At 35.0% G+C, this 24,682-nt stretch overlaps 3 protein-coding genes across 5 annotated transcripts; 1 reads left to right on the forward strand and 2 right to left on the reverse strand.

Moving 5' to 3' along the window:
- Positions 1-543: 543 nt before the first annotated feature.
- LOC111459624 lies at positions 544-6,258 on the forward strand. Of its 3 annotated transcripts, none has more exons than XM_023102617.1 (17): positions 544-1,186; positions 1,445-1,546; positions 2,132-2,258; positions 2,549-2,657; positions 3,374-3,424; positions 3,603-3,697; positions 3,779-3,857; positions 3,966-4,028; positions 4,173-4,220; positions 4,353-4,405; positions 4,702-4,780; positions 4,855-4,923; positions 5,026-5,088; positions 5,215-5,283; positions 5,372-5,416; positions 5,495-5,571; positions 6,075-6,258. In XM_023102617.1, the coding sequence occupies exons 1-16, from the start codon at positions 961-963 to the stop codon at positions 5,540-5,542; spliced, it is 1,326 nt and encodes a 441-aa protein (XP_022958385.1). In that variant the 5' UTR covers positions 544-960; the 3' UTR covers positions 5,543-5,571; positions 6,075-6,258. The 3 variants fall into 3 exon arrangements, with proteins under 3 accessions (XP_022958385.1, XP_022958386.1, XP_022958388.1); XM_023102618.1 differs by having other exon boundaries at positions 4,705-4,780; XM_023102620.1 differs by lacking the exon at positions 6,075-6,258 and having other exon boundaries at positions 5,489-5,569.
- A 281-nt stretch (positions 6,259-6,539) lies between these two features.
- LOC111459835 (LRR receptor-like serine/threonine-protein kinase ERL1) lies at positions 6,540-12,769 on the reverse strand. Its single transcript, XM_023102913.1, has 27 exons — positions 12,487-12,769; positions 12,219-12,357; positions 12,052-12,123; positions 11,877-11,948; positions 11,717-11,788; positions 11,560-11,631; positions 11,394-11,465; positions 11,233-11,304; positions 11,066-11,137; positions 10,902-10,970; positions 10,207-10,278; positions 10,056-10,127; positions 9,902-9,973; positions 9,752-9,823; positions 9,603-9,674; positions 9,445-9,516; positions 9,298-9,369; positions 9,134-9,205; positions 8,984-9,055; positions 8,823-8,894; positions 8,671-8,742; positions 8,521-8,592; positions 8,357-8,430; positions 8,150-8,281; positions 7,741-8,076; positions 7,288-7,658; positions 6,540-7,191 (listed from the first exon to the last, which is right to left on the reverse strand). Exons 1-27 carry the CDS (start codon positions 12,611-12,613, stop codon positions 6,811-6,813), a joined length of 2,997 nt encoding a protein of 998 aa, XP_022958681.1. The 5' UTR covers positions 12,614-12,769; the 3' UTR covers positions 6,540-6,810.
- Positions 12,770-18,119: 5,350 nt separating this feature from the next.
- Positions 18,120-23,429, reverse strand: LOC111459249 (cysteine and histidine-rich domain-containing protein RAR1). The gene is made up of 7 exons (XM_023102057.1): positions 23,212-23,429; positions 21,222-21,224; positions 21,023-21,105; positions 19,823-19,980; positions 19,113-19,345; positions 18,877-18,991; positions 18,120-18,523 (listed from the first exon to the last, which is right to left on the reverse strand). The coding sequence occupies exons 1-6, from the start codon at positions 23,311-23,313 to the stop codon at positions 18,899-18,901; spliced, it is 672 nt and encodes a 223-aa protein (XP_022957825.1). The 5' UTR covers positions 23,314-23,429; the 3' UTR covers positions 18,120-18,523; positions 18,877-18,898.
- Positions 23,430-24,682: the final 1,253 nt, after the last annotated feature.

Genomic DNA, 24,682 nt, shown 5'->3' on the forward strand with positions numbered 1-24,682 from the left:
AAAGTTTAAAAATATTAATAAAATTGGTAAAAATTGAAGGGTAATTTTAAGACCCTTTTAAAAGTTAAAAAATATATTAAAAATAAGTGCTAATAATTTTTTTTAAAAAGTTAATTAAAATTTATTAAAAATATTTTTGAGACCAAATAAAAGGTTGAACTATATTTTAATTAATTGAGGTGAAAAGGCATAAACCAAATATCACTGAGGTAAACATAATATAATATTAATAAAATTAGAAATAAATATCTATTTTTATTAATAACTTGATTTAAAAAGAAAAATTTGGGAGATCTTAAATAAGACAGTAATATTTAAAAAGAAATTTTAATTTAAAAGGTCATTTGTTAAATACTTATCCCAAAATAAACAACGAGTAATTTTGAATTGAAATGAAATGCAAATAACAGTTATGTGATCTGACTGGCCATGCATTTTCCGCTGGTGGGACCCACAAATTCAAAACAAAATTTTTAAAAGAAAAAAAAAAAGAAAATAAATAAACTCAAACCACGGGCGCATCCCATTGGGCACCTTATGAAATTGCCCGCCACCACGTCCCTCCCTCTTTCTTCTTGTTCCTTCCCTCCCTCCCTCCATGGCTATGGCTTCCTCGTCCAAACTCTAGCGCCGGCTACTTCCACTTCATACACACATTCCTTCTAATGTTATGATTTTCTTTCTGTTCTTTCTTTTCCGCTTTTCGATCATGGCGAATTGATGTTTGTCTCGAGTTATGAACCGAATGTCCGCAGATTTTTCTTGCGGACAGCGGAGAGATTCGAGATGATGGAATGTTGTAGAGATATTCGTTGTTTATTCTGCTTTTTTGGTTGCGTATTTCTGTGAAGATAAACAATTCCTGGTTCATTCGTCGTTTTCCATAGAAGAACAACGGTAGAACGACGTTTGATGATATCCATGGACTTTTTCTGATTTCTTCGCGTTTACGTTGATATTATGGCGCTTTGTATGGAGAAGGAGAAGGAGACGGAGATGGAGATGGAGATGGAGATGGATGAAGAAATGGAAGAGGTTACTGACCAGCCATTTGATTCGGATGAGATTGATTTGGATTACGAGTTTGATGCCGCCATGTATTACGATTTTACTCGCCCCGAGACAGAGATGGAGATGAGAGGAGCCGAGGATTGGTTTAAATTCGCTGGAACCTATCCACCTTCTCGTAAGCATTTTGTTTTCTTATGGATCATTTGCCTCTTCGCGATTTCGATTTTATTGGATATCTGTTACAAATGTTGAAGTTATGGAATTATTCTGTTCTGTGGAATTTGATTTTTGACGACAACGCTTTCTCTTGGAAGAGTTTTTAGTGCATAATGGTTTCATGGGAATAAAATCCAATTATTTTGGAGAGTAAATCAAACTCTAATTGGTCTTTCATGTTGATTCTTATGCCATGATTTTCTCTTTCGTCTTTTAGCATTCGTCGTAAAATTGACTGGGGAAAAAGAGGCGCGGGCAGAGTGCACCTCTATTGAACTCAAAGGTGTCCAGAACAACCGGGAGGACCCTGAAAATTCAGGTATAATGTGCATTTCTTCTTTTATTATTTGTTCAGTTGGATTCAACCTCGGCAATATGCTGTGCCAGAACAGCTATTTTAATAGTTAACGATGAATATGATGGTGAAACAATATCAAATTATAAATCTTATGTGGCTGAAAAACGCCCCTGCAATCCAGACATCACTATCCTGAATTTCTGAATCTTTTTTCTTTCTTCAGTTCAAACATGTTATATTAATGGTGCGATCTTCCTAAATTGGTCAGACTACTATCATGGCATATAAGGCCCAAGTATTTATTTTTGTGATGATTCAGCGTGGGTAGGATTTTGTATACTTCATCACCTAGGTGGCTATTCCAAACCAAAGTTTTTTCCGTAATTTTTTTGTGATATTTGTGTGTTGCAGTTTTTCTCCCTTTGAATGGTTTTGATTAAAGGAGTTGCAGGCAACAGTTTTATTGTAATTCATTCGTTAGAATTATACTCTTGTTTGGAAGATCCTGTTCTGCTTATTTACCTTTTTATACTTGGAATGTAATTACCCGAAATATTTTCATCCCTCTTAACTCCCATCCTGATTAACTGGCTCAAGACATTATAGGAATTAATATGGAGTCTACTGTCAAGGTAAATCTACCAAGGTGTTCAAGTTTTATGAAACCAACTGCAAGCTATTTGGCCAAGCAAAATCAACCTCGAGGAATACACTCCACCACAGTTTTGCGAAGGTGATGATCATATCTTAAAATAATTCTTGACTGGCATTAATGATGTTTGTAGTCTTTTCAAAGCTTACTCTTGAAATATGATGGGGCCATTTCCCATTCCACCCCATGAAGGTAGGCTATATCAGGATTGTGAGTAATAGCTGTTGCTCATTCAATATTTTGGAACCTTTTCTGGTGAAAGAAGGGCTGTAAGCTCTTCAAATGATCTTGTGCATAACCACTATTTATTTTTAATCTTTATTTTATGTACTTTTCAATTTTTTAATCACTGGCCATTTTTTACTTCTTAGATTTCAGTTCAGCTTGGGCGATATTGTAGAGGCCAGTTCACAGCGTTCCTCGTTGAATATTAGTCATGCTACCAAGAGGCAAAAGTTGGAAGCTGGTTATTTTCCCAATGTGTGTGGAAACTTCTATTTCAACTTTTTCTATTTTGAATTGGCATTCTACCCATCTTCTAGAAATGTTTGTCTTTGTAGAGGGAAGAGAATGAAGCATTAGTTTTTGACCCGGATACGAGGAGACAGTATTAAACTTCATGTGTTGAAATCAAATATTTTGTCTAATAGTGTGTCGATCTTTTCTGATTGCATGAGAGGTTGTGAAACTCATTATTTGAGATGGTTCAGTTACCTCAGTCAGTAATTACAATTATTTGTTTCTCTTGCGTTCTTATATAGTACTGATAACCATTCAAACATTATTTGAAGATGCTGTGAAGGATATTAAGACTTAACTGATGGGATCCTAGAGCGCTGTCCAGTCGCCAGGACTTGTATTTTCTGATTGGCATATTGTTTCCATTTAATCATGGTTATTGCTTTCTTTGATTCGTCTCCCACTTTGTAACAGCATTTCTGAAGCATATTTGAGTATTTCATCTTGGAATTTGTTTCTTTCCGCTGTCAGCTTCTTTCATTCATTTTCCTAGATTATAAATAAATAAATAATACAAAAAAAATATTTTAAATTTTTTTTTAAGAAAGCAAAAAAGAAAAGACAATTTATTTATATTTAAGCTGTTTTTGTAGATCTGGCAGTTAGTCAAGTTCCAGCCTAACCTGCAGAGTGAGTCCATTGATATCATAAGTTTTTAAGTAACTTTTTTGCTGCAGGTCCCACGTTTGATGCGTCAAGCAAGTTTGCAACACAAGGTGCCTAAAGAGGTAAGTGATGTGTACCTGGAAACTGGAATCGTTACTAATAGTTCATTTGAATTAATTTACCATGCATCTTCAGTCACTATTAACATACTTATGCATATGCAAACTTGTTATAACGGTAGTATAATGTATGTTCTTAGTTCGTTCGTCCACTAGAATTTAACCCACATGGCTACTACAGGTTGTTTCCGAAGCTAATATAGCTTTCGCCAGATTTAAATCTACCATACCTAAAGAGCCTAACCTTGAGACAGCAATTAGAGCACAAAGATGCAGGTACTCAGCTTTATTTGAATAAAAATAAAGTTTTTCTTTCTTAAGCTCATTCAACATACTAATTTGAGTTCTGAATTTCAGATCTAAAATCAACTCAACTGCAAGTGAACATAATAAATCAAATGCTTCTAACTTTAAAGCACGCCCCCTGAACCGAAAAGTTAGTATTGTTTTTGTGATTGGCACAATTTCTTTTACCTCAGATGTTATTCATATAAGATGTATTCCATAGTTTTTGTGATCTTATTACCCTTTTTTGACTAAGCAGATCCTTGAGGCTCCTACTTTGCTCCCACCAAAGAAGAGCAAACCACAAATACCTGAGTTTCAAGTAAAATGTTTAGCATGTATTGTTTTCATTATTTGTGCTGATATATGTACCAGCGTCTTGATGAAAATTCTTGATTTACTTTAGGGTAATGGGCAAGTATTCTGCACCATAATTTTATTCACAGCTTTTATTTGATTGTTTTAGGTGTTTCGCCTGAAGACATCAGAGAGGGCTACAGAGCACACATATGATGTAAGCAATCAGACTGTTTTACAATCTTAGCTGAGTCTATGTCATCGATTTTGTGAACAATTTGAAATTTTTTGTTTCTCCTTTAATTGTTACTAAAAATTTCTTGTGGCACTGATGCTCCAACAATTGCAGGTAAATAATCCTTGTGTATCCAATCCACAAATACGAAACAAATGCACAAGAAGGTAATTGAGGTAGACCTTTCAGCAATTGTAAATTTATCGTGTAAAAGACCTTTACTCTGAAGATTTAATTAATGACTATAATTTTAGTAACTATGAAGCATATTTCCGTTGCTTTGAGTCCGTATAACTTATTGGTGATCGTATCAGTGACCGTATGCATATTCTAGATTTTTTAGTAAGATTAATTAACTGAATCTACGATTATTTTCATTTACTTTTTGTTAATTCACCGGGAGATGTTATTGATGTTTATCATTTATTCTTAATATTGTTGATCTTTTACATCTCACGTGCAGCAGACCGAGTTCCCTCCAAGATACGAAACAAGAGAAATGTGTAAAAGCTGAAAGATGTAAAGCTCGGCCACTTGATAAGGTTGGAATTCGTACACTGAAATTCTTTGTTTTCTCAACATTTGAATGTAATGAGCTCTAAGCTCTTTCATACAGAGACTCTCACATAATGATGAAGAATGTGATGTGGTTGCGAATTGTAAAGATGGAACAACTGTGTCCACGGTAAGCCTCATTTTGCCCCCATATATATATTGAATTTCAAGTTTATTCCATTGAGTTCTAAGTTTCGAACTTTTTTTGTTTTTTTTTGTTGGAGTATTTTAGGAATTTAGCTGTGTAGATCAAAAGAAAGTTTCGGACGAGCCACCAACTAAATTACTTAGCAAGGTAGTACCCAAATACTGTGCATCTCAAGTTTTGTTCATCATTTAAGATTTAACCTTCTGTTATAAAATAAAGATTCTAAAGACTAACCTGTTCTATTTGTTTCAACAATTTCGTAATCATTGACAGCTCTCCCTTTCATCAGAATGTCGTCGATGCAATACAAAATCTCATTGCAAAATGCATTTTTCGGACAATGTTAGCTTCTTTCATCGTTTTCACTCCCATTATTAACTGAATCATCTTCTTCTTACACTCAAAAAGTGTTTTATTTCTTATTTGTTAGTGCTCAAAAGAGAATGTCCCAGGCTTCCTTGATCAAGAGCGTGAGGTATATTACAAAAGTTTTAATTAGAGTTTAAAGGTCTTTTTTTTCTATTCTCATCGACTCATTGCATTCAAGTTGTAGGTTGTTGATATACTTTTGCCAAATTCCCGAGGTCTTTTAGCAAAGTGAAAACCAAAACCTTGAGATGATTCTACCAGGTAACCTTCCCTAACTATTTTGTTTTTGTTTTTGTTTTTGTTTTTGTTTTATATTCTTAAATGAATTAAGCCTTACTCATACCTCTATTTTTCTTTTTTAAGTACTCTTACTATCAAACTATGTTTATTTGAATCTTAACTGAATAATAAAATGTAAATAATTAGGTAATGCTGTCTTAAGTTTGGAAAGCTAAAAATAAAATCTGTAATTTTAAGTCAATCCGATTTAATTTTGTTTTTCCCCTTTCTTTTATATCGGTGTTAATATTAACATCTTTATTTATTTATATTTATGATATTTTTTTCTTTTGGCCTTCAAAAGAAAAAATCTCACCTTCAAAAGTCTTTTCTTTAGAGAATTTCAGTAACCAAGAATTATTGTAGAAGCGATTTAAAGGTTTTGCTATTTGTTGAAAAATGAATTTTACAACAAATAGTTCTAAAATATATATATTCTGAGGTATAGAAATTTTTTGCTTACAAAATATTCCATGTCATTGCAGTTTCTTCATTCTTCATTCTTCATTCCCACCCAATGAGCTCATTGATGTTCTAGTTCTGGCAACATATGACATGAGGCAATTTTTTGGGTAGATTATTACTTGAGCTCCTTTCTTTTCTCCATGGTTCATTAATTTTATGCATATGGAGCTTTGTAAATAGATTAAAGAAATTTTTAAATAGATCACTCCATTCTCTAAACTATTTATAAAATTATTTTAATTACATATATAATATTTTTAAATTTTATATTATTTACTTGTTATATAACGTAATGATATTATTTTCTGTACTAAAAGATTCAATTATTAATTATTCATTTGTGTCGTTTTACATTTTTTTAATTCGTTTTTCTTCGGTATTCCCCTTGTACTAATTTCAAACTTGAATCAATATCTACCTTAAGAATTACAATCATAATATTAAAGTTAGATCAATAATAAAAAAAAAGGAATCCCAAATAGTGTAATGCAGAAAGAGTATGAGAGTTAAATATGATGTTCATACAAATATTTCATATTTCTGATATGAAACTGAATGCACAACATTTTAGAGCTGCACAAACACAAAAGCTTAGCGTCTAAATATATATATATATATATAGATAGATAGCTAAACTGCAGCTAGCTACAATATTAACCTTAAAGCAAAACAAAACAAACTACACATGCTTTTTCTTTGCTATCTATCCTTCCCTTTTCCTTATGTGTGCATTTCTAAGATCGTTAAAACAGTGTTCTATTGATTCAAACTGTGTTGTTCTGATATAACTTCCCCAAACCGAACAAACCACCGAGCATCCGATGAATCCACGTCGGATTTCTGCTGCTCCTCCTCTTCCTGTCCCTTTGCATTTTGATTCTGACCCTTATCGATCACGAATTGTGCGTAATCCAATGTTTTGGTAGGGAATGGAGTTTGTTTCAATGCAGGTGGTTGCTGGAGGGAGATCAAAACTCGTGCAACTTCGTGCATTGTTGGTCGTTCCGCTTGATTGTGTTTTGTGCAGAGGAGAGCAAGCTGGAACGTTTTCCGGACATGAGCTGAATCCATACATGTGACTGAAACTTCAGGATCAACAGCTTCCATCACAGTATTGTTATCAGTCTTTGACAATATCTAGCAGTTCATAGAGATGGAATAAATTCAGATTTAAGCAAAAAATATGATATCATAATGGAATGGGCGTTAGAAAGTGATTTGAAGTGAACAAACCAGTTGATGCAAATTTGACTCATTATCCACAGCTTTCTTTCCCGTCAGTAGTTCCAGAAGAACAATGCCAAAGCTATAAACATCAGATTTCTCGTTCAGCCGAGAGGTCCGAGCATACTCTGGATCAATATAGCCAATTGTTCCAAGCACATACGTCGAGGCATGTGTTTTGGCAGTTGGGATGCATTTGGCAATCCCAAAATCAGAAAGATGAGCCTCGAAGTTTTCATCCAGTAGAATATTCGAAGACTTGACGTCCCGGTGAATGATTCGCGGGTTGCAGTCGTGGTGAAGATATGCAAGCCCTTGTGCAGCTCCGACCGCTATCTTCAACCGTGCTTCCCAATCCAGTTTAACCTTCTTACCTGGCCCTATTGGATTAGTTAGAACAAGTTAAGAACAAGTTAGTATTGAAAAATCAGCAGCATTTCAAGTTGAAGGAGTGAAAATTACCATGAAGCAGATCCCAAAGTGAACCATTTTCCATGTAGTCATAGAAAAGGAGATTCCCACAGGGAGATAATGAATAACCATGAAGTACAACAAGATTTCTATGTCTGATACTACCAATGGTTTCGAGTTCGGTCTCAAACTCCCGTAAATTGTGAGCGTAGTGATTGTAAAGTCGCTTAATTGCAATAGGTCGGGAATTCTTCAGTGAACATTTGTACACAGTGCTCGAAGCTCCATAGCCAATAATGTATTTCTCGCTTAGATTCTCGGTCGTTCTCATAATGTCGTCGAACGTGTGAATAGCCATATCCATATGAAGTACCACAATTGGAGGACCTGAATGATTGGACCATTATCAATCAACAGACATAACTCGGCACATTCTGAGAAATATAGGTAGAATGCTTACCTTGCCCTGTCTTGCTAGAACCTTTCATCAATTGCTTCGAGGGATTCGACTTACACACGGCAATTATAACTACCGACAACAATATAACGAATCCAAACGTCATACAAACAACCGCTGTCCGAGACAACATTACTGCACGACACAAGAATTCAGTCAGCATGAACAGTTCCAGTTCTTTCTATATAGCATCAGGGTTCAGCTGACTACCTGGAGGTTTTCCCATATAAGGTCCACAGATCAATCCCAGCCAGTTTCCACACAGCAGAGGATTCCCAATAAAGCTGATGTAAAATTATGAACTATGATCAAATGAAGAACAGGACTTCATTAAACATATAGCGTTTCGATCGAGTAAAGCTTGTTTTCGTTACCTATCAGGCTGGAATCGAGAGAAGTTCTTCATGGGAGGTAAGATACCAGATAGATTATTGTATGACAAGTTCCTGAATGAGTATCAGAAAGATGAATCAGAAGACATGGAAGCAAGTGGTTCATACTGATGAAGGATGAACAGAGCTTACAAATTGGTAAGACTAAAACAATTTGTCAGCTGATCAGGTATCTTCCCTTGCAAATGATTGTTGTTCAAAATTCTGGGAATGGAAAAATGATATCAATGAACACGAAAGGAACTCGAAAGGGAAGGAAGTAATGTTGTGAGAGAAGAACATACAGGGAGACAATGTTTTGCAGCTGACCCAACTCCATGGGAATGCTACCAGAAAAGTTGTTGAATGACATATCACTATCAAAGCAGGCAAGTAATGATATGATCAAATTCCATTAGACTATCATAATGCGATTATGATCAATCTTGAAGCTACCAATCCTTACATAGTTTGAACACTTCGAAGATTCCCAAACTCTGCTGGTAATGGCCCAACGAGTCGATTGGCACTCAAATTTCTGCAAGTGATTCATATCAGAAACATCACTTAAGCTTCAGAAACTATGAAAAAATTCAGATGAAAGAGGGTTTATTACAGGATAAGAAGGTGTTCCAAATCACCAACAGACGCAGGAACCGGACCCGAGAAGTAGTTTCGAGATAGATCCCTGGACGAAATGGAGATTTAGGCGAGGTTAAAAGACGGTCGCTATGAAAAGAATAACAGAACTTCTAGCATGAAGAATACGAATGAACTTACAATGTATCAAGGTTAACTATGCGTCCCAGCTCAACTGGAATCCTGCCTTTGAAGTTATTAGCTGAGAGATTCCTGTTAAAACACATTTACTCAATGAACTATCTGCCAATTATGATTGTAGATGAAATTGTGCTATGAAACACTTACAAATAGGTTAAGCTCTCCAGTTCCTGGAAGCCGAGAGGGATCGATCCGTTGAGACGGTTTCCATGTACATTACTACCAAAATAGAAAGATATAGTCAAAATAAACATACAATAAACAGACCCTTTCGATATTTGAATGATTAGCAGTAGGTATCATACAATTGATTCAGTGCAGTGCAAGAACTGATGTTGTGAGGAATGGGTCCTTCAAGGTAATTGTTAGCTAGATTCCTGAGCAATAGAATGAACCTCATAAGGCTAAGTTTTGGCAATATTATGAACGATTAGAAACTGAAAAAATATCTCACAATTCAAACAATTGATCCAATTTTCCAAGTTCAAATGGAATTGTTCCCGTTAGTTGATTATCATTTAGTTGCCTGTGGAGAACAAAACTCAGGTTACTAAAGTTTCAAGTAAATAGCCAAGAAATAGCGTTAGAGGCAGGACAAACATACAGGTAGCTAAGCTTTGACATATTGCCGAGCTCGGGGGGTATCGGCCCGGTCAACTTGTTTCCGTGTAGGTATCTATTCCAAGAGAATGGATGATAGTGAGGCGCCATATAGAGATTTCAGAACTTTTTAGTTGCATTATGAGAGCAAAACTTACAGTTTCCCTGTGTAGGATAAGTTGCCAAATATTGGGGGAATTGGCCCTTCAAGCTCATTCTCACTCAAATCCCTGGTCCATGGCATGAAATTAGCACTATAATGTCATGAATGAACTCATGGCTAGAAATTATATTTAGAAGTTGGCTTACAGGACTGCAAGGGCCTGCATCAATCCAATGACATTGGGAATCTTACCAGTCAACCTGTTTCCCTGTAATGATCTGTGACGAAGAGAGTAGACAGCTGATTAAAACTGCACGAGACTGAGAGAAGTCTATTAAAGAGGTATTGTTCGCTTTGGCCCGTTAGCCATCAGCCTCTCGGTTTTAAAATGCATTTGTTAGGTAGAGGTTTCCACACCCTTACAAGGAATGCTTCATTACCCTCTCCAACCAATGTGGGATCTCACAATCCACCCCACTTGGGGGCCCAGTGAGGACGCTGGCACACCACCTAATGTCTGGCTCTGATACCATTTGTAGCAGCCCAAGCCCACCGCTGGTGGATATTGTCCTCTTTGGGCTTTCCCTCAAGGTTTTAAAACGCATCTGCTAGGGAGAAGTTTCCACACCCCTATAAAGTAAGCTTCGTTCCCCTCTCCAACCAATGTGGAATCTCACAATCCACCTTCGCTGGCACACCGCTCGGTGTAAGGCTCTGTTACCATTTATAATAGCCCAAGTCTACCACTACCAAATATTGTCCATTTTGGCTCGTTAGTCATCAGCCTCACAGATTTAAAACGTGTCTGCTAGGGAGAGATTTCCACATCCTTATAAGGAATGTTCGTTCCCCTCTCCAACCGACGTGGAATCTCGCACAAACAAGTTCAAAGAATTCTTACAAAGTGGCTACTTGAAGAAATCCAATGTTGTAAGGAATCTCCCCTGAGATGTGGTTGTAGGATATATCCCTGAGACAAACAAGAAACACCAACATAGATATCATAACTAGTTAATACGAAAAACATCAAAACAAATCCCACAGAAAAATCAGCTCAAAGCTTACAGAATTTCAAAACTTGTACAGTTCCCTATGCTATCAGGTATAGTTCCAGTCAAATTGTTCCCTCTTACATCACTGAAAATAAAACCAGCAAAACCAGACAAGAGTTCAATAATAACCATGAAGAGCCCATAGACAAAAGGTAATGACTAACTATAGCTCACACTTACAAGTACCACAAGCCAGTCAGCTGACACATATCGGACGACAGCGACCCCGTCAAGAAGTTCCCTCGTAACCCACTGACAGCACAAAATCAAAGTTAAACTCCTAGGAGAATGATCATCCTAGCACAAACATGTAGATGAGACTTGAGTGAAGAAATGTTTACAGATATTGCAGTACTTCATTCCAATAGATTAGCCTAGGAATCTCTCCAGTAAGCAGGTTTCGTGCAAGATCACTACAACAGGCACACACCAATTAAGAACACTAGAGAACTCAAGAAGTATCCTAATATCACATTCTCAAGCCAAACAAGGAAGTGAGGAAATTACAGAGTTTTCAGATTAGGAATCTGAGTAAGAGTAGAAGGGATTGGGCCAGTCAACTGATTGTTCTTCAGATTTCTGCAATGAGGGGAAATAGTTCAATATCCAGAAAGCTATGATCTACAAATGTGAGTGCAGAAAGACAAGGATGAGGTAAACATACAAGAACTCAAGCAGCTTCAGCTTGGAAACAGTGAAGGGGACGTCCCCATAGAGCAAATTATCAGATAAATCCCTGTAAGAGAGCTCAAGTAATGCTGTAGATATAAGCCATTTCTAACTAAAACTTCAAAATGAAAGCCATGGAGGAAAAGAGATCTTACAAATGAACAAGACGACCACAGTTACCAATCTCATCAGGGATTTGTCCCGTCAGTTTGTTTCCTTGAAAATCACTGTCATAACATAGCAACAATGAACACCAAGAACACATAGAACACACCGTGTTGAGCTTTTGACAAGAAACAAGAGTGTCAGATGAAACTGATGGTAACGTACATTGACTGTAAGTTTCTTAAATCTCCGATGGCTGGTGAAATCTCCCCACCCAGATTCAAGTTGGACAAGTTCCTTCAAACCCAGAAATAACAGAGCAAATAAGAAAAAACCCATTAAACATGGCATTAAAGCAGCAAAAACAACTCAAACAGAGACGAAAAACTCACAGAGCAGCAACCGAAAGACTAAGATTGTCGCAGAAAACCCCACGCCATGAACAGAAATCGTTGTTATGATCATCATCCCAATCGAGCAACACATTAGCTACATTGCTAAACGAGGCTTTGATTGACATTAGAGCTCGTCCTAAAGACAATGACAATAAAGAAGATCCTTAGCCCAAGATTCATACGCCCAAACACATGATCTTTGTTTACAAAATGGCGACGATTTCAAGTGATTCTCTAATGTAGGTAAAATGAAACAGAGCATTACCTTCATCCTGAGGAAGTGAAGAAGCCATGGAAGAACGAAACAGGGGAGAAGAAAATGAGAAGAGGAGGATGAGGAAGGCCATGTGGAGGAGGAGGTTCGGCCATGGAAGGAAGGGGATGAGCTTCATTTCCGAAAGAATCCCAGAAGGGAAATGAACAGAACGAGCCAGAATAAATGCCAAACGAAACAGAGAGAAAGAGAGACAGGAAACGAAGTGTGAAGGCTGAGTGAGAAATTTATGAGGAGAGAGAGAGAGAGAGAGGCAGAGAGAGTTAAACGGCGGTGAAGAGACGGCGGAGAGACTGAGAGAGAGAGAGAGAGAGGCCGTCATTCGTACTTACCGTTTCCTGAAGCGCTTTCTGCCCCTCAGCGTCGCAGATCCTTCTTCCACGCGCTTTCCTTCTCGCGCGTGTAGCGCGTGGATGTATAACATTTCACGCCCTACACCAACAACCAAACGTGTGTAAATAAATAAATTACAAATTTAATATCTAAAATCTTTAGTTTATTACCTTTACAAATTTGTTTAAATTATAAATTTAATATCTAACTTATTTTTATTTAGATTATAAAATTATAAAATAACTAAAAAAATATTTAAAATTAATAAAAAAAATAACAAATTTTTAAATATATATATATATATATATATAATTAAATTAGGAGGGGAAGGGAGGCGTGAGCATGTCATGTGAGTGAATGTTTGATGTGTTATCAGTTATGTTATACATGTCACATCCATGAGCCAACTCACGCACCATGTTTCTTATTTATTTATTTTTTAAATAAATATTTCTCCAAAAATCATTTTTTTTATTTTAAATTATTATTATTTATATATATATATATATAAAAATGGGAATTTATTAATGGAAAAGTCAAAAGGTAAGAGTTAAAAAAAGAAGAAACAGCAGAAGAAACAGGGTCAGAACTCTGCTGCATATTACCATTAACCCTTATTTTTTTTTTTTAAATATTAATAATATTATTTTTTTAATTATAAAGTTTTAAAATGGTAATTATGAGTTAAATTAAATTAAGCTTTGGTCACTGTGTGCTGTCGGGTGTCTTCATCTTTTCATTCATACACAGACAGGCAGCTAGCCATTTAGAGGAGGTGTCGTAGTAGTAGTAGTAATAGGATGCATGAAAGTCCGAAAATGCCCTTCCCTTCAGAGGGGTACTTTGGGTAATTATAAATTATCTGTGATACTCTCTGCATGGCTGCTTATAGAGAGACACACTTTTCATTCGCATTGGGACTCTACAAAGAATACAAACATCATTTTTCCTTCTCTCTCTTGGGAATCAAAATCCGATAAATTTTTTTCCTTTGAGTTTAAGCTCTCGTGACTTTGTTTTTATAAATTTATGATTATCTCGTTAATTAGTCAATCTTGGTCATGACTCAATATTCTCAACAAAACTAATAGAGTTTCTTTATACGTGTTGTGGCCTGACTCATATGCTTCGTACGAATTTTTTTATAAGGTCACCTAATAGTTGATATGGAGTGGGAGAATTCGAACTTTCGGTATTACTTAAAGTTATGTGGTTTAGTTGCTACACTATAGATATTTGGAAAGTTTAATGTTGTTTTGAAAAAATACGGAGATTCAAACATTTGACATTTTGGTCAAATATGTATTACGTGTAAAGTCCCACATTGATTGGAGAAATGAACGAGTGCCAACGAGGATAACCCTGAAAGGGAATGGATTGTGAGATCACGTATCGGTTGGAGATGGGAACAAATCATTTTTTATAAGGGTGTGAAAACCTTTTCCTATCGTATTGTTTTAAAAAATTTGAGAAAAATTTCAAAAAATAACAATATTTACTAACGACAGGCTACTACGTTACGAGTATACGAGTATCTATCATTGTTCTACATTCGTTATTTAATTTCGTGTCTAATAAAAAATTAAATTAATTAATTCTGTGTATAAATAATTATAAAAAATGAAATAATAATAATGTGGGAAGGTGTCAGAAAAAGAGGGCATTATATGTTTACTCACTCAGCTACTGTTCCGCCGGCTTCTTTCTGCTTCCTTTCCTTTCCACTTTTTTTCTAATTAAATAAATAAATAAATAAAGTTTCCGCAATCAGGCCGTGGGCCCCACGGGAGCAGTGACAACAAAAGTGTATCCTTAAAACTTCAAATAATTAAAATTTTAAAATTTTAATTAGGAATGAAACAAATAATACTTTATTTTAAAATTTTAAAAATGTTTCTTTTTTAACTTCAAAAGTTTTTTAAAAATATAATGGAATTTATTTTAAAAAATTTCAAATATACCATTAATTTAAAAAATAAATTAAAAACATCTCTAATATTTTTAAAAAACTTCAAAAGTATCCGTCTCAAAAGTAACATTAATATTATTAAAATTTTACAAAAAAAAAAATTAGAAGATAATCTTCGAGATATAAATAAACGAATTTTGCCCATATTTAATAGTAAATTTTTTTTTAATAAAGATTAAGAGTTTTAAATATTATGTTAAGAATTTAGTGGGTTTTTGTTAATATTAATAAACTATTTAAAAGATTAAAATTAGTCTAAATATTTAATATATTAAATAATGAATGTTTAAAAATAGGGAAACAGGGGTGGGCAAAAAAGAGATAATAATAATAATAATAATAATAATAATAATAATAAAAAAGGGGTGGGGGCCTAAGGAGAGATTTCATTAATGAGAGGCGTGGTAGGACTCGTGATACCCTAGCCCTATCCCTATTCTATTTTCCATAATTTCCAATTTTTTTTTATATCATTTATTCATAATTGCGCTTTTTATTTTTTTTCTCTCTCTCCTTCACCTTAAATATTCTAAAATTAACTTTTTAATTCTAATTCTCGTATTTCTTAAAAAATATTTTATTTTTTTAGAATTTTTCTGTCAAATTTAATTTTACAAAAATAAAAATAAAAAGTTACTAATATAAAGTACTTTTATTATTATTATTTTTTTTTTTTTTGTGACAATCTCACGCAGTGGACTTGTGATTGTGCGGCACTCAGTTCTCAGCAACGAGTGAATTAAGTCTATTTGTTATTGCGTCACCTACGGCTAAACGATGCATGCTCGAGCCTCTGGCCTTAGTTCAAGAAGAAAGTTTTAGAAAACGGGGACAGAGAGATTTCGAAAGAGAGTTTTGAAAGCAAGATTTGAAGAATTGAAATTGGTGTTAGATGGAAATGTAAGCAAAAGTCAACAATTTAATGCTTATAACTATCAAGTAGGGAGAAGTTGACAACTCACATGTATGTCGCAAGGACAACATGTTATATGGACTCGTGTTGAGGTACGTGGGATAAGTCTCACGGGAGGCATCAAACTGACCTTCTAGAAATTTTTCTACAATGCTTTTGAATTTTTTCCTAAAATGTATCGTAGTAAGGACAACATGTCAGAAGGATTTGTGTTTAATCCCGATACGAGTTGTTAAATAACGTAAAATTTTGTATTTCAATTTAGTTTACGTTAAATTTGGCCGATGATGTATAATTTATGATTTATTTGTAAAATAATCGACAACAAAATAACTACGACAACTAAAATAATTATTATTAAACATCCAGAATCATAACATAATAAATGTAAAAGTTTAGGGTTAATTATATATTTAAAAAAATTGAGCAAATAAAAAAGAAAAGTGGTTCAAATTATAAAGGAGTTGGAGTGTAGGGTTATAATTGAGTGACGTGGCAGGTGAAGGGGACTGTCATTTTCAGGTTTAATTTTTTTTTTTGCATTATTTGGTCGCCTATTAATATGATCCAACGGAACACACCCAATTTTTATTATTTTTATTTCATTTTTTATTCGATAAAATAATAATTTCCTTAAAAAAAAAAAAAATATCTTTTATGTTTTATTTTTTACTTTTTTATATATTTTTTAGGGCCAATTTAATAAAACTTTTTATTTTAAATTTTGGTTTCTAAAAAATCTCCCTTTTACCCACATGGTCAACTAGCGTCTAAGTTTAGATGTATTAATTACTATATCATCGTATTAGGTCAATTAATCTCAAATTTATAAGAAATATTTAGAAATTAATTCAAAATTTAAGAACGAACTTGAAATTAAATAAAAATTTCGAGATCCCAACGGTTATTTTCAAACTTTAATGATTAAATATAAACAAAATTTAAATTTTGTGGACTAAATTTAAATTTTAATGACTAAAAAATTATTTTAATTTTTAAATGTAATGTTTTGATGGATAAAATTTTAATGGTAAAGTTAAAATAATAAAATGATATGGGTACCTAAAAATGGTTGAATATAGTATCTTTATATCACGTGGATATTGAATGGTAATAAGAAGCTGAATATTTGGGTGTTGAAAAGTCCATTTCATAATTTATAATTTAAAATTATTGTGATGAATTATTGTATTCTTTACATTTAATTATAAGGAAGGTTTGAATGTATAGATGAAAAATAAATGCAATTGTTATATAAATAACCAAACCCTATATATATATATATATATACTCTCAATAATTTCACCTACCAAACTCAATGTGCTCAGTCTATCAATTTGAATGAGTAGTTAGGAGGAGGAAATTTTCAAATTTCTTCCCAAAAAAAACTTATAATTTTAATGTCCATTTTAATTTATTGTCATTTTTCTGCCCTTTTGTTTTGACGATTGATTTACCATAATAATGATACAAATTTCGTGCAATGAGATTATCCATATTCCTTAAATGGGCAAGACTCGCTCAGATATTTTTTCGATAATATCTTCATTGCATGGAATGCCACACTCAATTGTCAGCGACAGGGGACCCTGTCTTCATTAGGTATTTCTGGCAGGAGCTCTTTCGTTTACAAGAGACAGAATTTAACATGAGTACAGCTTTCCACCTCAGACCGAGTCAAGATGTTCACTTTATAGAGATAGAGAACGTTTTTGGACCAGTGAACAGGACTTTCAAACAAATAATGAGATTTCAAGTGACACAAGTATTCAAGGTTCGTTCCTTCTTTTGATTAAATCGTTTGAATCCAACCGATATTCCATGATTAACACAAGACTAAATGCTAATTACTCGTCAATGTCATGCTATCCCTTCCTTGTTGTCTTTGGTTCAAAATTCCTCGAAGAGAATTGATAATGCAAACACAATTATTTTAGTCCTTATGCTATAAATTTTCGTTAAATCCAAATATTTGTATAGTGATTGACTAAATATGGAAGCAAAATCAGACCGTGACAAAATAAAGATTGTTTGCATCCTATTTTTCAAAAGAAAAAAGAAAAAAGTCATAATTTTATCATTTCTTAATTATAAAATGTAAAATAAATAATAAAAAATATTAAATAAAACAATAATTTAAAATATCTATTTTTCAAAGATTATTATTCTTTATGCAAAATGTAAAGCTTCATTCCTTTATGTGTAAAGAAATTGTTGCAGTGATAACAGTGGTAAAAATAATGATAATAATAAAGGTAAGAAACAGAAATAGGCTTCAGTATTTCCTTCTCACAAACCAAAAAGATAAAAGAGATAAAAACGTAATCAAATGGGTAAAATAAAATAAGAAATTACCGTTGCAAAGAGCTTCATATGCAGCAGTAACAAAAGTAGCTGAAATTCCCAATATACACAATCCTATCAAAGAGGAAACCCTATATTGAAATTGAAACTCGTGGAAGTTAGAACAGATAGAACATGTAATGGATACAATATCACTCACTCAGTCAAACTGTCATTTTCTATCACAGATGACAGGAGAGTGCAATGTTCAATTATTGAAACCACACATAAAATGAGCATTTGTAGCGAATATGATGATATCAATTATATAGCTTCCAAGGGTTAAGACTGTTATATTGCAGGATCAGCAGTTCATAACATTCGACGGTCAAGACATATGCAAGCACATCTCTCTATGATCAATTTAAAAGTTCAATCGAGAGAGTAGAACGCGAAATGCAGAAACAACACGCAGCTTCATTTTGTATATATGCTTGATGAGGGTACCTTGATCTCCACAGATATTTCTCCTGTTCATAAGTCAAAAGGAACAGAACGCCAGAATCAGATATGACCAACCAGTCCACTCTCTGAAGTCTTCATAGAAACACAAGGTTGCACTATAAAACGAAGAACAATAAAGATCTTGGAAACCCTATCCCATATACCTAATTGTGAGATATATGTCTCTAAAGGAAATATAGAATTTTTGCAAAGCTCCCGCTAGTTCAACAAGTCACGAATACATTAATATAGAATATGCAATATCGTTATGTCTAGAGTGAGATTTCACATAATAAGAAACAAAAACTTACTGATTTCATATATATATATAAAGAAGATAAGAGTGCAGAGAACATCCTCATAATATACTTCTAGATACCTCATCCGCCTCTGTTGTATAGTTATGCTGAATCTGCATTGTGCCAACCATGAGTGCAGGGTGGAATTTCCATAAACTCGTCAAATTCCTTAACGTGAACGTCGCAGCATTTCCACTGAAAATCAAACGTATAGTACAACAAGAAAATATAAATATCATTGTTTGGCAGTTTATATTGAAGCACCATGATGATAAAAATAGTGTTATTTCAAGTTTAGTAAACATATGTATCTCACCCCTCTCAGCCGGTCATGAAAGACTGCAGGTCCGGGATGGTAACTACAGGCAGTGTCATGATTATCCATCTCTGTGAAAGTTTTACCACATCCCTTATTCTTGCAGATCTGAGGTTCATTTATGCCTACTGTCTTTTTTGCTGGAGCAGGCGAGACCTGAGAATCTATATTGCTTGCAGGGGGTAAATTTGAGGCTTGATTAATAGATTTGTTATTGCCTTGGACTTGTGAACCTAAGATCAAAACTTGGATTAGATTACAGCATATAGTTGAGAAAAAGATAAGAATACCAAACTCATCAACCATGACAGAAAATCAAGGAATTCGCACACTCCTGGATGCAAAATTGTGACAACATATAATAGAACAGGATGCAGAGAGATTTTAAAACATAGAACTGAGAAGAAGACAATCACTCAAAGCATTTGAACTTCAATCTATGAAAACAACACTTTTTAGCTGAATTCTGTGCAGATGGTCCATTAACACGGCTAAGATAAGCTTAACAAATTTTATGAATCTTTACTATACATATTCCAATCCTCTCAAATTTTCCGCAAAAATTGATCAATACAGAAGGTTTTCTGTAATTGATCAATACAGAAGGTTTTCTGTTACTGCAACTTCATACTCATAATAAAAATATCTAAGCCCCAACAACACCACAATTTCGGAGAAGAATTAGAAAAAAAGTAACAAAACGGGCTTACCATGATCTGAACAAAAGAAACCTTGCCGGCACCTAGCGCATGACTCTTTTCCTAATGTATTTGTCATGGAAGACACAGGAGCCGGACTTGGCTTCTTCACGGACGTGGTAGGCTTGGTCAAAACTGGCTTTTCCGTTGTATGTTTTCCGGTCTTGCATCTTCAGTAAAAAAGGTCAATATAAAAACTACAACTTGGATTCAACTTAAAAAGCTTTTGAAAACCAACCTAAGCGTGTTCATACCTTCAATCTTAGTCTTAAACACAAATTACATACATGCTCACTTATATAAATTGTGGATAGATTAGGTTAGCAAAACAAAATACATTCTTTGCTGAACATGTCACATATGACTGTTGAAGCTAACCAATTAGAGAGAGGAGTTTTTGCAAGCTAAACCCAAAGAATAAGCTCATGAATGAGGACGGCATACAAAGACAACCGGTCTACGGCAGTTGGGTGACAACAGCGGTTAGAGTTAGTTCGACGGCAGCAACTAGGGTTGGGTCCATCAGGGAGAGGATAACAATTGTGTAAGTCTTCCAGTGCACTTACTCTTTAAGTCTTATCTTACTTGATTAGAGTAGCTTTCTGTAATGGGGCTTCCTTTTGTGGGCTCGTTTTTTTTTTTGTATGCCCTTGTATCCTATCATTTTTCTCATTGAAAGTTGGTTCTTTAAAAAAGAAAAAACACAAAATCTTGCAAGCTTTCTTAGAAACCAAATGTAGTACGGTCAGACAATTGTCTTGAAAAAAATAGTTGATGGGGATGCAAACTGTACTAGATCGTCACAAATAAAAAAGAAAAATAAAAATCACATCACCCATATTTTAGAATGTGAGGGGGCATTGTTGCAGACACAGGACCCAAGACAGGAATTTGAATATAAAAATGAATATACAATTACATTTAAGAAAATGGTAAATGTAATAAAAAAAATTGACGAATTAAAAAAACGGTTATTGGTCCTGTGGGTGGGATTTGATCAGTATTTTTATAAAATATCTGCAGCTGCATAAACAATATTGATATTTGTATTCTAGGCAAATGGGGGAATGGAATCAACAAACATAAGATCATATCAATTATGGATGGTATGCTACTGAACATTTAAAGTTCACTTCTAGGCAAAACTCAGATAAGAGCAACAACATTGCATTGATTTTCAACTAAAACTAAAATCGTGAAAAGGGATCTGACCCTGGAATCTCTAAAAATAAACTGAAGTCGTGGCTTCTTTTCTTGCAACAGCTCCATTCTTTCATCCCATCATGAAATAGAGGCTGTAAAAATTATTTCGACCTCAACCATATATCAAATATATATTTTAAAGAAAATATGATCATTGGATGAAAAGAAACTAAGATATTCTTAGAGCCATAGGTGGATGAGAACTTACTCCCTGGAAAAATGGGAAACACAAATATGAACCAAGCCCATGGCCGAGGAGCATGTAAACAGGCAAAGAGAGAATTAGTAAAATATACGCTACACAGCAAAGGAAAAAGATAACATAATTTGTGGAGGAAAGCATGTTACAACTAAATAGTTGTTTTTAATTAACTGAGTTTTTTTTTATACACATTAAACTGAGAGTATTATTATACATACAATTTCAAGTACCACCTGCATAAGCTTAGATGTACCAAAAGCGCCTTTCAAGCTGCAAGTTACGAAAACAAGAGAGTTGACGCCCTACCCCAAAGCCTACATCTGTTCAATCTCAGCTGAAACCTCCAGGGGTCCCAAGGGTGGTCTACGATATCACAGCCTTGAGCAACAAGGCAATCAACCCTCCTTTCAAAGTCCCTATGAGCGACTACGCCAATCTTTATAGTTTTGGCCACATCTATTTCCGCACCAAGGAGGAAGGTTTGAATCTTTCAATCTTACATCATAAGGGATGTGACCAATGTTCCATAAGACCACAACTTCAACTGTTCTAAGATTCACCTCCAAATAAAGAGTAGGTAGTTCAATCCTTTCGGACATTGGGTACCTGTAGCAATTTCAGGAAGTAAGGGGCAGTAGCTTGCCCGAAGTAAGGGGCAGAGAGAAGGATCAACTTGAGGTGGACAACTCAGTTATGAGGACATTGCTCAAGCTGCAACTACTATGATTGCATTATCTTGAATTCTTGGATGAGATTTTCACGATTGTTTAACAGCTAGTGCTTGCATGGCTTTAGATTTCATAATTGACTTTAATGGAAATCGGAGTTTAATTAATTATCCTCATACATTCAATAGGCACAGTGGAATTTGTACGATACAAAAGAATTTTGACATAATCTTTTGAAATACAGAAAGGAGCCGCAAGTAGTTTGAATAAACCTGCCTAATGACAAATACAACAGAAACTTAACAGGATCCCTGAACAAACTTATAACAAGGATAACAAACTAACTACAATTATACGTCATTAGACTTGGCTAATTCAGGATTACTACTGAGAGAACTTTTATGTGTGTAGCCGAAGTTCACCACGGAGCCAACTACTAAAGGCTTTAAAGTTGAAGGTTTGTCCTTGGTTAAGAAACTGTTGGGGTTTGCATAGCCCAAACTTTGCAGTCAACTCAGTTGAGAAGGGTTACAACCATGAAAGCTTTAACGGTTTTGGAGCTGAAATTTGTCATGGACCCAACCTTTAGAGCCTTCTGGCAAGATAGGTTGGGGTTTTACAACTACTAGTTGAGAAACTGTTGAGGCCAACATAACCTCAGACTTCAGCCAGGCTCATGAAGTCATAATTGTGAGAGCTCTTATGGCTTTTTAACTTCTAGTTGAGAAACTTTATAAAAGATGGTCAATGAAGAAAAATAGTACCGTTGTACAATTTTCAACTTATGTGAGCATAAAATATAATGTTACATCCCAATGTGTTAAAATGGTTTTAAACCACTCAAGAATCTTTTCATTGACCCCTGCTACAATCACGACGATGAAATACAGAACTGAGGAAATTCAGTGCACCTCACCAGCCGCTGAAGTTTGAAACTATAGTTCGTATGAACCACGAAGTCTCTAACTAAACGATTTGGCAATTTTCTAGTCTATAACATTTTCTTAATACCATTGGAGGTCGCAGGACCAAAAAGGTCCTATCGTCATGAGAGAACAGTTGTAAATCAACTTAAACGATCTTGTAAGCATTGTTAAAAAAATTATGTTAAACCAGCAATGAGCAATATAATCCAAAATGCTAGACAAGAATTTCTGAACACTCACTGCCAGACTAAACTAATTCATCTTCTTTGGTTTCCATAACGAACAGATACACAAGTAAGGATGGTTTTACAAATTCCAAACTGAAAATCAAGAACAACGATCCGCAATTCTCAGCGTATGAAGGTCGATAAGAGAAGAAAGGGCACGAGTGAATTAACGTACCGAATCATGGTATTGGCAGGAACCTTCGGGATTGTCGTCCTCAGTAAAGGTGGCGTTGCAGCCAATTCTCTGGCAGCGAACCCTAGCAACCTGATTCTCCATAGCTTCAGAAACGATGCGAATGCAAGAGAATTTGACGACTGAAATTGAATCTACAGCGCCTTCATTGTCTCGCAGCGAACCCTAGCAACCTGGTTTTCTTTTTTATTTTCTTTTTCTTTTTCTCATTTCTTGGTAAATAATCCAAATTAACTCCCTTTTGAAAAAAACTTGGATAAAAGTAAACCAATTCCAAAAAAAGGTATTTCCAACCTTTTTTTAAATTTTTTTTTTCACGAGGTCTACGACGGACTTCTTCTAATACTAGAAGACACCCTAAACTGAAGCATGTCGTGCTTCGACCGTGTCTCCGGAGCACAGTTGAATGTAGATATCATGAACGTGTTTGATCCAATAGAGAAGAAGGTGCTAGTCAACCGAGATGGGCAAGTGAATGAGTTAATACTCCATCAGTGGTTCATAACGAGAGTTACAGGTTTAGGGGTTAGGGTCGTGCTTTTCTCAAAACCCCAATAGCTCTCTCGAATTGAATCAACATTACAAATTACAAATTTGATCTTGACTAAATTCTAACCTGAAATCACGAACCATTTTTATTATAAATTTCTAAGTTGGAGTAACAAAACCTCCATTTTGTTGAACTTGAAGATGACCAAAACACTCAATGGAAAAAACAGCAATACTCATTAAAGCCATACCAATGAGACAGCCACTGGCCATTGCTCCCCACAATGTTCCAACTCTCACCATTTTTCTCTCTTCCTTCTCTTCTTTTTCATTCTCCACACACTCATAAAACTCCCCACCCTCCTCCTCGTCATCCAAACAACTACTCGCTACGTCTCCATCGTCGTTCAAGCACGACTCAGTGCAAGAACAAGTAGACACATCGTCAACATGATCGACCAAGTCCTCGGCTTTGCAATTGCGGAAGGCGGGTTCGAGTTGGGCAAGGCGGCGGGCAATGTGCTTCAAATGTCGAGGCTTGCTTGGGCATGAGGCGACCTCGGCGGAGAGGAGATTGGCTATGAAAAGCCACTTTTGGTGGATATCTTGGAGGAGGGAAGGGTGAACGTTGTTGCGAGAGAGTTGTACTTGTCGTTCAAGTTCTTCGAGTTTCTTCCGTAGAATTGCATACGTTTTTGTCATCTTTTTTGGGTTTGGTTTGGAAACTTTTGGGAAAGGGAATTAGGGGACATGGTTATAGGCGTTGGCCTTGTTAAGGAACTCAAAAGGGTGTGATGTGATCATGAAGGGTTACATGACCGTTGCCACCTTTTCAGTTAGACCCTTACACTTGTTTTTTTAATACTTGTCTTACTTCAAATTCAACGACTCAACCGTTCTATTATGCCGTACAAAAGTTGAGAAAATACATAATAAAAATAATCACTAAAATGTCTAATTTTAT

The sequence above is a fragment of the Cucurbita moschata genome, unplaced genomic scaffold, assembly GCF_002738365.1.
Source record: "Cucurbita moschata cultivar Rifu unplaced genomic scaffold, Cmos_1.0 Cmo_Scf00022, whole genome shotgun sequence".
Taxonomy (NCBI): Eukaryota; Viridiplantae; Streptophyta; class Magnoliopsida; order Cucurbitales; family Cucurbitaceae; genus Cucurbita; species Cucurbita moschata.